Source organism: Pteropus medius, unplaced genomic scaffold (genome assembly GCF_902729225.1).
Source record: "Pteropus medius unplaced genomic scaffold, Ma_sr-lr_union100, whole genome shotgun sequence".
NCBI classification, from domain to species: domain Eukaryota; kingdom Metazoa; phylum Chordata; class Mammalia; order Chiroptera; family Pteropodidae; genus Pteropus; species Pteropus medius.
In genome coordinates this window covers 35,204,495-35,217,203 of record NW_024349800.1, presented here as the reverse complement: position 1 = coordinate 35,217,203, position 12,709 = coordinate 35,204,495, and the positions used below count along the sequence as shown (strand labels likewise).

General features: G+C 33.5%; 1 protein-coding gene across 3 annotated transcripts in view; it reads left to right on the top strand.

Annotated features, from left to right (window-relative positions):
- Positions 1 to 12,097, top strand: part of MSH2 (mutS homolog 2) — a 62,573-nt gene extending 50,476 nt beyond the window's left edge. For 2 of the 3 annotated variants that reach the window (XM_039887224.1, XM_039887222.1), the window contains 6 exons: positions 1,970 to 2,067; positions 5,133 to 5,378; positions 6,458 to 6,662; positions 7,830 to 8,077; positions 9,840 to 10,015; positions 11,778 to 12,097. In XM_039887224.1, the coding sequence (XP_039743158.1) occupies positions 1,970 to 2,067; positions 5,133 to 5,378; positions 6,458 to 6,662; positions 7,830 to 8,077; positions 9,840 to 10,015; positions 11,778 to 11,948 (1,144 nt within the window). In that variant the 3' untranslated portion in view covers positions 11,949 to 12,097. The remainder of the gene's footprint in view (positions 1 to 1,969; positions 2,068 to 5,132; positions 5,379 to 6,457; positions 6,663 to 7,829; positions 8,078 to 9,839; positions 10,016 to 11,777) is intronic. The other variant, XM_039887223.1, reaches the window with a different exon arrangement.
- Positions 12,098 to 12,709: the final 612 nt, after the last annotated feature.

Genomic DNA, 12,709 nt, shown 5'->3' with positions numbered 1-12,709 from the left:
TTTTCAGCTGCCTCTCTCACTGTTCTTTTGTCAATCTGAAATTGATTGTATTAATTTTATTTTATATTATGTTTCCATATTTATTATAGTTCCTCCTCACATCTCTACTTCAGTTATTTTCACATATTTATTTTTTCTAAGAATATCATGTAAAATATCATGTAAATATCATGTAAAAAAATCATGTAAATATCATGTAAAAACATTTTTTATCATGTAAAAACATTCTTTTGGTATAGTAAGTAGCTGAATAAATTAGTTTAGGGAGACATCTACCAGCCTTAATGAGACCACTCATTGGATTACAGCTTTATGAAAAATCATGTTCCCTGTTGAAAAAAATCTTACCCAGTTTTTTCCTGCCTTTTTCCTTGCTGATGTTAGGAAGTTCCTGCGGCAGATTATTCATAGGCAAATAATAATTATTTTAATATGAGTCTTCTGTGACTTGGCGAGGAGGGCATTTATCCTCTGTACTGTACTGGAACTTATGGCTGGCCTTATTCCCACCTCTCCTGAATATTCCCAGTATTTTACAGGTAGCTTTTGTATGTATGGTCCCCATTTATCCTTTTATTTAAAAGTATTTTGAGTGTTATGTGCAGACATTATTCTGGGTATTCAGACACCCCAGTAATGAGAACAGTCTGTTTTCTTTGTTCCTCATAGTATAGTAGTTCTCTGAAATAAATAGGTTGGGTATATTTCTCTCATTTTTTAGGTGAAGAAACTGAAACTCCCAATTCCCCAGGATTAGACAACCAGTAATGCTGGATATTCAGACCTAGATCTTCTGTTGCCAAATTCATAATCATTTTTCTACCACACTATATCCCTGATTCAAGAAGTACAGCATATATATTTTGGCTTAGATAAGATAGAACTTTCTGGGTGTTAGAATCATCTTTGAATCACCCATTTGTTAGTTGCAGCATGTGTAAAAAAGATTAAATTGAATGACAGTGATTTCAAAAATGAAAATTTTATTTATTGATTTTTTCCAGCAGATCAAATGCTTGCTTTGTATCTGACTCTGATCATATAATTTTCCTCCTTAAAATCTTGCAATGTCTGTCGTCCAGAAAACTGTTAAAATGTTTATTATGATCTATCCAATCTGATCCCTGCCCTGCTCTGCTTCTATCTCTTACTGCTCTTTCCTTCACATAGCAGTCAAACTTTTATAATATCTTTGCCTGTTGCTTTTCTTCCTGTAATCCTTTCCATTTATCTGTTTCATAATAGTCTTTTTGTGCTGCTATTTGCCCATGTACTGTTCTTGAGCTACTAGCTGTATATATGTATTAGGTCATTGGCTAATTCCTTCAAGTTCACAATTATCACCTTGGTTTACTGATGCTCTTCTTCAGATAAGTACTTCTCTCTCTTTTTCTTCATTGTGACCCCTCATCGTGTCTTTTCATTTTTAATTTCAACCCCTTCTTTTGATACCAGTGATTTTTTTTTTCTTCACTTATTCTCATCTTCGGCATTTTTTTTTATTTCAGCCTTTGATTTTGTTTTCTCTTTAAATTCCTCAATACAATTTTAGTGTTCAAAAACATTTTCCTTACTTTGACAGCTTTTAATATCAAAAGACAATTACACTATAATAATGAGAGAAACGGTGTGTTCGTATATGTATTTTAAAGGGGAGGGAGTGGCCTCCATCCTTACTAAGGATGAAGACTTATTTATTTAAATATTTTAGAAGAAGCCACAGATCAGAATTTTATGCAATGGAATAATTGTTGTCATAGGAAGAATTATGCCAGTGGGCTGTTGTAAACAGCATAAATGTTAATATAATGAATTCCAGCCACATCTGCCCCTGTGAATTGTTCATTTTCAATTGATACTTCCATTTTAATTATTGTTTAATGCTTTGTAGGATCTGGCTATATTTTATGTAGAGCATATAACCTTTAATAGATGTTTTAATATTTTTAATAATTATCTTGATTTGCAGTACATTAACTTCTCTCAATGAAGAGTATACCAAAAATAAAACTGAGTACGAGGAAGCCCAGGATGCCATTGTTAAAGAAATTGTCAATATTTCTTCAGGTAAATTTAATAGAGCCAGTGCATTAAATATTGTGAATCTGACCTGATTTTTGGTAATAGGAAAACATCAGGATGTTTGAAAAGTAGTTTTTTAAAAAGCTGTTACACACTGTGACTGTTTATTATTTAGCCTACTTACCAAATAACGCATGCTGTATTGTGGTAAAAAAGTAGCATAGTGCAGCCTAAGGAATGGGAATACCCTAAAAAACAAAAATGTGCAAAAAAACATACAACTTATTATAGTTGTAGCAAGGAAAAGAAACACCAAGGGCTATAAGGCAGCAATATCTTAGATTATCTATATGCTCATTATGGAAACAAATACCACTGAAAAGCAAATAGGAATTACTCATGAGACAAGCCTTTTTAAGTTCTGTATGCCACTTTATAGATTTTCAGAGTCCATTCTAGAGGCATTGTTTGAGATGATTGTTACAATTAAAGGGACAGCATGACTTGGCACTGTGGTGTTGCCTTTAGCATGGAATGAATGTATGTGTAGTACAGAGTAGGTTAGATGTGTTTAAGATGGAAGCCTTTGCCTATCATTATGTGTATATTGACTGTAACTTTTATTGTGCCTCGCAAAAATATACCAAAGAAATACTTTAAGTGATCGAAGTTGGCATCACCAATAATGAGATAAATGACATTACATGCTTTCTGATATGACACAGAGGGAAGGACACCAGATCACCTCTGTAGTATTCTTGACCAAAATATTTAACCTGATTATAAACAAACAAACAAAAAACCAGATAGATTTAGATTGTGGGGCATTCTTTTTAAGGCCTGAAGAACTCTTTAGAAATGTCCGTTGCCATGGAAGCAAAAAAAGAATGGACAGGATCTGTTCTAGATTAAAGGAGAAGAGACCGAATAGTTAAATGTAGTCAATGACCCTTGATTGGATCCAGGACTAGGGGTTGAAGTTGTGGAATAGCTATAAAGGACGCTTGGGACAAATTGGCAAAGTTGAATACAAGATAGTATGGTATTGGTGTCACATTTCTTGGATGTGTATTGTGATTAGGAGGATGTCCTGTTCTCAGGGTATGCATGCTGAATTATTTATGGGTAAAAGTTATTTAAAAACTATGTACATGTAAAATAATAGTAAATTATTTTGCTATTATGACTTTTCCTAGTGAATTAGAAACATAAAACTTGAAGGTTCTAATACACTTTGTATATCGGTTGAGACAAATGAGATTTATAAAGATTACATTTTTCCTTGGTGGTTACCAGATAACTGTAGCATGATAATCTTGTTGAATTATGTTTCTTAGCCTAGATTGCATTTTTAAGAACCCTATAAACACTATATATTCAAACTGTGAGTCTTTCTCTAAAAAACAATATTAACTAGTATTTATTAAGCATCTAGTAGGTTAAAGCTACTAGATTTTAACATTTAAATTGAATAGTTTGTATTTGGAGTCACCTTGAATTTAAATGAAACCTCCTTGGTCTAACATACACATTTTAAACTATATTTTGAAATGTAATAGATCATTTTTATAGATTTCTATCTTGCTGTTAAGCAAGAAAAGGTGCTGTTAAGAGCAAGATGGTTTTAAAGTAATTATAGTAATTGCTCCACTAATGTTTAAGTAGCTACAGGTTCCTATTTGCTGCATGATAGGGTAGTGTGAACTCTTTTCCTTTTATTTTAGTGGTGAAACAGAGTAAGAGAATTATTTGTATTTGGCTATTCATAGTTAATTTTTATTACCACTTATGAGGAACAAAGGAATCAAAGATGAGTCAAATTTTTTGTCATTTTGAATACTCATAATTGTTTTTCTAAAATTGAACACTATTCTCTTGAAATTCCTTTGAAGCTTTTGACACATTGATGTTTGTGTGACAGTTCCACATGAGTCTGTTACACCAACCCCTCCAAACTATTAAAATTTTAGAATCTATTCTGAAATTTTAACTTTTTATTGACTAAACATGTTTTGCCTAGCATGTGTCAGTGACTTTTTAATGTACATAATAGCTTTTAGGGTTTTTTTCATTCTATGTATTAAGATTTTATTCTCTATGGAATAAAAATAGTTCTAAGGAAATACTGAGAGTTTCAGCCCAGACGTCACTACCGTAAAAAACTTAGGTCAAATCTAGCTCATGGGATCTCAACTCTATTCACCTATAAGCATAAGTAAGACATGGTCTCTGATCTGCTTTTGTTTTTAGTAAAGAGTTCCCTAAGCTTGTAAGCATCAGACTGATGTCTAGTATCAAACACAAACTGTTAAATAAAGTCAGAGTTTTATTTACAAGTTCTCAAGAGGCAAATCGTATTTTATCAAGTGAGTATTTGAGTGAAGCTATGAAACGTGTCTATTATTATTCTAAGGGACAGTGATACCCGTTGATTAATTAGCTTTTAGTTTTAATGCCCTAGAAGAGTAGAATCTTGCTGAAAGTATTTTAAATGACAATTGTAGATCTAAATTTATGCTAAAATTCAATTACGTGTGATATTGATGGAGAAGAATGCTCAAGTAAAAGTCTGTCAGGTTTACATGTGCAGGCCTGATGGTCACGTTATATCTTATTACCAGTGTTTGTACTTTCTTATGATAATTGTGAAATGCCATCCTGGTTTTAGATTCTTCAAAATTAGAGAAAGATGTGTTTTAAAATTGCAGACGTGCCCCAGATAACACTATTTTTCTTACCTTATCAATATATTATGAAAGCTTTTCCTCGTTAGGTTTTTTTCTCTTTCTTTTTAAATCTCTACCTTATTTCTTTATGAGCAGCTGTGTGCTTTTATGTTTTAATGTGTTTTATAAGGGAGGGGCATTATATTCCTTGTATTTTTCAAATCTGTTCATAATAGAGGGAGATATAGTAACACATTTTATCCTCATATTAAGTTTTAGGTGCTACTTTCAAGTTTAGTTATGGCATACATCTAGTAATTTTCAAAAACTATATAAATTAGGAAATTTAATTCTCAAATGGGTAAGTTAAATTTATTCTTATAGCTGCTTATATGTATTTTTTATGATTCAATATTCCTGTGCACATTTTCTGTTTTTATATAGGCTATGTAGAACCAATGCAGACACTCAATGATGTGTTAGCTCAGCTAGATGCTGTCGTCAGCTTTGCCCATGTGTCAAATGGAGCACCTATTCCATATGTACGACCGGTCATTTTGGAGAAAGGGCAAGGAAGAATTAAGTTGAAAGCATCCAGACATGCTTGTGTTGAAGTTCAAGATGAAGTTGCATTTATTCCTAATGATGTTCACTTTGAAAAAGATAAACAGATGTTCCACATCATTACTGGTAAATCTAGTTTATGGGCTTTTTTTTTTTTTTTTTTAATGTTGGAGTAGCAATATGTTTAAAACTGATGAATAAAATCGTACTTCTTGACATTAGAAAAAGAACATATAATTCATACTAGTGTGTAACATATTTACATTTGGATTAGAGGGAAGATTTGGAAGAGGGGGAAACGCTTATGAGAGAATATTGTATTTATATAAAACTTCTGTTCCAGGGGTTAGTGCATTTAAAAATGAACACCCCTACATCTTCAAAGCTCACCTTTGAACCAGACCTTTCAACAGTGAGGTCATTGAAGGGCAAGCAGAATGGCCGCTGGACTGACCTCAGCTTAGGGTAGCAGTTCTTTTAAAGACATGGCACTAGATTCATGTGAAACTAGAAAAAAGTAGACTTGCTTAGAGACTAATGTGGCGTGTCTCAAACTAAAGTGTTTCGAGAGATCTTAATCACATTCTAAAAAACAAAGTGGGGGAGTTAGGAGTCTTTGGGCAAATATATTTGAGAAATGGTCAATGATTATAGTCTGTTTCCCCACATGGATTTTCAGGTCACTCATAATTTGACCCAGACATGTAAATTGTACATTTTCCAAAAGTAGAATTATGTCTTAGAGCTTTATTGTGGAGTTTAAGCGATTTGAAGAATTTGACCATACCGATCTATTCACTAATAGCCCATTTATTAATGAATTACAGTGTTTAATTAGTCAGTTAAGCTTGTACTGCTTTTCTGGATGTCATAAAAATTATCTTGCAGGCAGCTCTGTGAGCTGTGGGAAAATGTCTGTATAATCTTTCTAGGCCATGGTCAAATTACAAGTAAGGTTTATATTTTTATGGGGCCTCTCCATGAAGGGAACAGTGAGGTTTGTCTGAGGAGAGAATAGCACTACTTCAGGGAGTAGAATGGGCAGTAACTTTGTTTGTTTGGGTAGCTTATGGTTCTACTTTTTGTATGCCATATCATATGACCTAGGTGATGAGTCACCAATGTGCAATTCAGGACTAACAGTCAATTTACTAGTAGCAGAAATAAATTAATAATCTTGCTTTTTGATACAATTTGTTTTATAGGCCCCAATATGGGAGGTAAATCAACATATATTCGCCAAACTGGGGTGATAGTTCTCATGGCCCAAATTGGGTGTTTTGTGCCATGTGAGTCAGCAGAAGTGTCCATTGTGGACTGTATCTTGGCCCGGGTAGGGGCTGGTGACAGTCAATTGAAAGGAGTCTCCACCTTTATGGCTGAAATGTTAGAAACTGCTTCTATTCTCAGGTGAGTGCATTTCCCAGTGTCCTGAAAATGGAATTGAATGTCCCTTTCCCATGAGAAGTAGACGTACATTTGTAGATTTATCTGTAAAACATCTGAGAACTTCAATCTAGTTCAGTAGTTTTCCTGTGAACTTTATGTAATCTATATTATTTTAAAAGGATGAGTGGTCATAGTTGTGGAAAGTTTCCTTGATTTTTTTAAAGTTGTCTTCTTCAAGTTTCTGGTGGTTCGCCTTACAAATTTTCCCCACTACCGTGCCTTTTGCCTGCCCTGTTGACACTACCCGGAATGATCTCTCCTTGTTCTTTACTAAGTCCCTTCCAATCTTTACAAGCCTTAATGACAGAAATTCTACTTCTCCAATTCTACTTCTACTTGTCATGAGCCTAAGGTCGTGGGCGTTTCTTCACTGAACTTTTTGACAAGCCTGTCATTTATTAGGTTTTTATTTTTGAGGTTACTGAAATCTGTTGTCTTTATTTCAGATATTAGGAGTTTCTTTGAAGGCCGGGGAGGCTGTGCCTTCTGATTCTTGGTTGTCCTTAGTAAATTATGTGTTGATTATTGCTTGTTCATAAGTAATTAGTCAATAAGGTCAACAAATATTCATAACTTAAAAGATTAAAGAAATAAGCAGATGTCAATGATGATTCACAGAAAAAATAAATAACCAATAAGTACATGAAGAAATGTCAAATTCTCTAAAAAAAATTTCCTCTCCTAACATTTGATGAGAGATGACAAAAGAAAAAAAGCCGATACCTCACATTGTGACAGACACAGATTTTCGTGACCATCAGCTGTGTCTCCCAGTGTTTATATCGTCCTACCCTGTCCCACCTTCAGGTGGCATTATTTTTGTTTAGTCTCGGCTGATTTGATTAGCAAGAAATGAATGATAGCTGCTTTATTTGGAAATTCGTTCATTACTATTAGATTGATAATTTAAAAATATTTATTCACCATTTGTTTCCTCTTCCATCAATTTTTCATGTCCATGCCCATTTTTCTACTGAAGTTTTAGTGCTTTTTATTGACTGTTGAATGCTTTTGTGTGTTAGGATAATGAATCTGTTATGTTTGTTGCACATCTTTCTCATTGTACTTTGTTTTTCACATTATCACTTATTATGTCATGGGAAATTTTCACATAATCATGTGTTTCAGATCTGCGACTAAAGATTCTTTAATAATCATTGACGAATTGGGAAGGGGAACCTCTACCTATGATGGATTCGGGTTGGCATGGGCTATATCAGAGTACATTGCAACAAAAATCGGTGCTTTTTGCATGTTTGCAACTCATTTTCATGAACTTACTGCCTTGGCAAATCAGATACCAACTGTTAATAATCTACATGTCACAGCACTAACTACAGAAGAGACCTTAACTATGCTTTATCAGGTGAAGAAAGGTGAGTGTATACCACTGGTCTGCTTACTGTGAATTCAGGGTGTGATAATGGGAAACTTACTACCCTTGAAATCATCAGTTATTACCTTATTCTAAGTATGAATTATTGATGTTTTTATAGAACACATTTTATAATTCACAGTCTGGGGGGCAGGGACATGGTACATTATATCTATTTCCGTGTCTTATGGTAGCAACAGTTATTCTAAAACAATCACAGAAAGAATAATTTATACTCTTAAACATCTTTACAGAGGGATTTTGTACTACCTCCCATGGCAATTTTTTTCTTGTCAAATTAACTTAGAGATAGTAACAAATAAGCTTTGAAGTTCCAAGGCTCTAGCTGTTACCATTTAATAAACTATTTATTGTTAATCTTATGTTAAGGATGTGTTACTGTAAAGAAGCTCATTCAAAGTTGGGGCTTCCAGAAATCTTGAAATTGTTAGTAGTTATCACATAGGGAATGACTTATTATATCTTGGCATTTCATCCTTGCAGAAAAGTTTATCATTTATGGGTCTGGCAGTTAATCAGATACTGAGTCAAGATTAATGTTACTGTAAAGTTTTTATTAAACATTTTAATAGTCATCAGAATAACTTTTTTATTGGCTTTTTGATTTTCTATGAACATGTTTTTCTGCCATCAGTTGGTTGCACTTAAATGAGTATTGTTTTTGGTTTTTTTATCCTTTGTTACTTATGCTACAGTGGGAATCCTTTTGAGCTACTGTATTTGCGTTATTATTATTGACATAAACTATACTTTTAGTTGGACTTGGCATTTGGCATGAAGTTGAGGTTTTACTTTTAAATCATTGTGTTTTGTATGATAAAGAAATGATTCAAAATGTATTAAAAAGACCAGATGAAGTACAGAGAAGATAGGAATAAGAATCCTTCACAGTGGATGTTTATCAAACACTTGGCTTCTGTTTTTATTTGTTTCTCTTAGTTGTGCAAAGTATCCAGCTCAAGAATGCATGGGATATATAAATAGCTCCCCCCTCCCCCCCAATTTACAGTTGATATATAATTGAGGCAAAAATGGAAGCTCCATAGTAACTGCATCGTATATAATAAACATTCAGAAGGAATGTCTTAAGTCCATCTATTTTCTGCAAATAGGGATGAAGATCAGCTACCTAGTCTATAAATTTACTAGTGATTTGGGTCAAAAATTCCATTGTCATTTGCTTGTAGTAGTTTAGAATCAGAATGAGATTATTTAAGTATGGTAAGTAGCTTTTCTAAGAAAGGGTATTGTAAATATATAAATAGATTTATCCAGCCAGTTTTCTGGAGTTGCCATCTCTAGAAGATGATGTAGACAGATCCAGAGGATAGATAGACCATTCCCTAGTAATAAGTCAGCATGTTTTAGTTACTTACTTTTAGTTCCTTATAAAATGAGAAAACCTCAGAGAGAGATTAGGTTGATTAATTTTTCTTCATGTTTAGATATTTGTCTAGGCCTTTGAGGATTACCTGTCAAGGCTTTTCTGTGCTATTTTTTATTTTTCTTACTGCATTTGTCAAGGATAAAATACAGCACTGTGTGCCAAGTCAGAATCACTTTTCGTTTGAGGTTTAATTAAAATTTTTTAAGTTACGTTGAAACATTTGGCTAATGTGTTTTAAATATCATAAGATTGAGTTTTCTAATGACAAGGTAAGAAGGATAAGTTTCATTTACATAAATTGTTGTCTCTTCCTACCCTGCCTCTTAACACCCCTCCACGCCCAACTTTTTTATAGGTGTCTGTGATCAGAGTTTTGGGATTCACGTTGCAGAGCTTGCTAATTTCCCTAGGCATGTAATAGAGTGTGCTAAACAAAAAGCCCTGGAACTAGAAGAGTTTCAGAATATTGGAGAGTCACAAGAAAATGATGAAATGGAACCAGCAGCAAAGAGGTGCTATCTGGAAAGAGAGGTTTGTCCAACTGGTTTTGTAGTTATTTAACTTCTGTATTGTTAAATATGTAAGGTCACCAAGATGAGTTTTTCCCTATAAGATTGTAATGTTTACCTATGGATCATTCATTATGGGCTTTCACTTCCATTTCTTGGCATGGCAAAGAATCTGTATCATTTTGATTTCTGCCCTATACATCTCCATGATCAAAAGATAACATTTTAAATACCAGATTTTAAAAGCAGGGTAGGTATATTAGTCTAGGTTTAAAATAAGTAATTCAGAGGAATTAATAGGATGTCTAAGTAGATCTTTGATTACTTCATAAATGAATAGGTCAGTTCCAGTTAAGTTGCATATTTACTCAGTAATCAGTTAAGACAATACCAAAGGATTAAAAATAGTTGCTGTACTTCTGTTGTTTAGAATCTAGTTGGAGAGGTAAGAATAATGAATATGTCATAGTCATGAGAATAAAGTGTCATATGACAAATATTTATTCAGGAATGCTCTTTGTGGGCAGGATGTTTAAGTTGTCATGGGAGAAATGGATCTTCTCTGAGTGATGGGTGAAATTTAGAGGTTCACACAGAAAGGTACACGCCTATGCCCAATATACTTTTTAAAAATCAAAGGATTGTTCTCTATGATAATGAAAATAAAAGAATCTTAATTGAGTGCTAGGGCCTGGCAACATTTACTGTGGTATGCACTGTGACAGCTTACTTGTCATACCTTTAGCTTTTACTCTGTGAATTTTTTGTTGTTCTTACTGATGAATACATTATGATTAAAATAATCAGTGATGTGTATGGTTTTTGAGCTAAAAGTATGGTTTTAGCTGTTGTACCTATATAAGCAGGAGAAATGTTATATCTTGTTAATAGTTTTAGGTATAGAAGATTGCCAATCTAAATAGGAGATAGGCTTGTTATCAGCACCACAGCTATCAGTGATCTGGAATTAGGTAGCCTCTTTTATGTAATCCCTGGTTTCCAGTCCTTTTGATAATATTAATTACAATGTATTTTTAAAAATTTTAAGCTTAAGGGAAACAATACTTCTCTATTAAACAAGTTGAAGACTAAGTTTATATGGATCAGTTGTAAAAACTGAGGGATTTGGAACTGCTAAAGTTGACTTCTCTATTAAACAAGTTGAAGACTAAGTTTATATGGATCAGTTGTAAAAACTGAGGGATTTGGAACTGCTAAAGTGTTCAGCCCTTTGTCATTAGCAGCTGTAAATATATTTATGAATATCCTTTTAAGAATATTCTCAAGAAATATGGTCAACTAAGGGCTTTGCTGTACAGTTGACCCTTGCTTGAACAATATGGGTTTGAATTTGTGCAGGTTCACTTATATGCAGATTTTTCTCAATAAGTACTGTGAATGTATTTTCTCATGATTTTTTAAATAATATTTTCTCTAGCTTACTTCATTTTAGGAATATAGAATATATATGACATACAAAATATGTTTTCATTGACCGTTGATGTTATCTGTAAGGCTTCTGGTCAAGAGTATGCTACTAGTAATAAAGTTTTGGAGGAGTCAAAAGTTATACTTGGATTTGGTGACTGCCTGGGGAGGTCAGGACCCCTGCCATCTGCTTTGTTCAGGGGTCAACTGTATATTATAGACTGTGCACACTTAAACTTTAAAGAATGTTGTTTAAATATTGGGTGGCATGTTTAGATGCAAATTTAATGAAAGAATTCATTACTATTCAGTGTGATTTTTAGAAAAGACTAATGGAACGTTCATATGTTTTTCAGCAAGGTGAGAAAATTATTCAAGAATTTTTATGCAAGGTGAAGCAAATGCCCTTCACTGAAATGTCAGAAGAAAACATCACAATAAAGTTAAAACAGCTGAAAGCTGAGGTGATAGCAAAGAATAATAGGTTTGTAAATGAAATCATTTCACGAATAAAGGTTACTACGTGAGAAATCCTACCAATGGAATGAAGATAAGATTGATAAGCTATTGTCTATCATACTTTTGTATTGTTTTATATTAATCCCTTTTCATAGTGTTGGCAATTGATGCCCATGGGCTTTCAACTTAATAAAATATTTAGTAACAGTTTGCTCTACCTGAGTACATTTTTGAAGATCTTTATTTTGAAAAATGTTAGGTGTAACTGAGGAATACTTAAATGGGCATGGGCAAATAGTAGGCAATATGTTGAATTTTATAAATAAAATCATGTAGTTTGTAGAATTTGATATGCATTGTATTTCTTTGTAATAGGACTTTTACACATATTTATTCCCAAATGGTATGGAAGAGGCTTTGTAAAAGTGAAGAATCTTAAAGCTAGAAGAAACCATGGAAATCATTTCCAGTGATTTCCCAAGTGTCCCAGCTGTTGGCAAGAGCCAGGTTGGCTGCATACACATTAGCCAAGGAACTTACATAAGTCTAGAGTCCAAGTGTGATCCTCCACACTGTCTTGCCATTCTCCCAGTCCAGTCTGTGGAGAGACTTAGAAATCTGGATTTTAACAAAACCTTTCATATTGGGAACTCTGACTTAGTCCACTTCTCTTGTTTTAAAGGAAAGAGATGGAGAGGTTAAAAGTTAGTGACCGACCCTGCTAAATATAGGGGGAAAGGGCACTTTTTTCAATAAATGGTGATGGGATGATGGTGTATCCATAGAGAAATAAAACAAAATTGGATTCCTGCTCAATATCATATAAAAA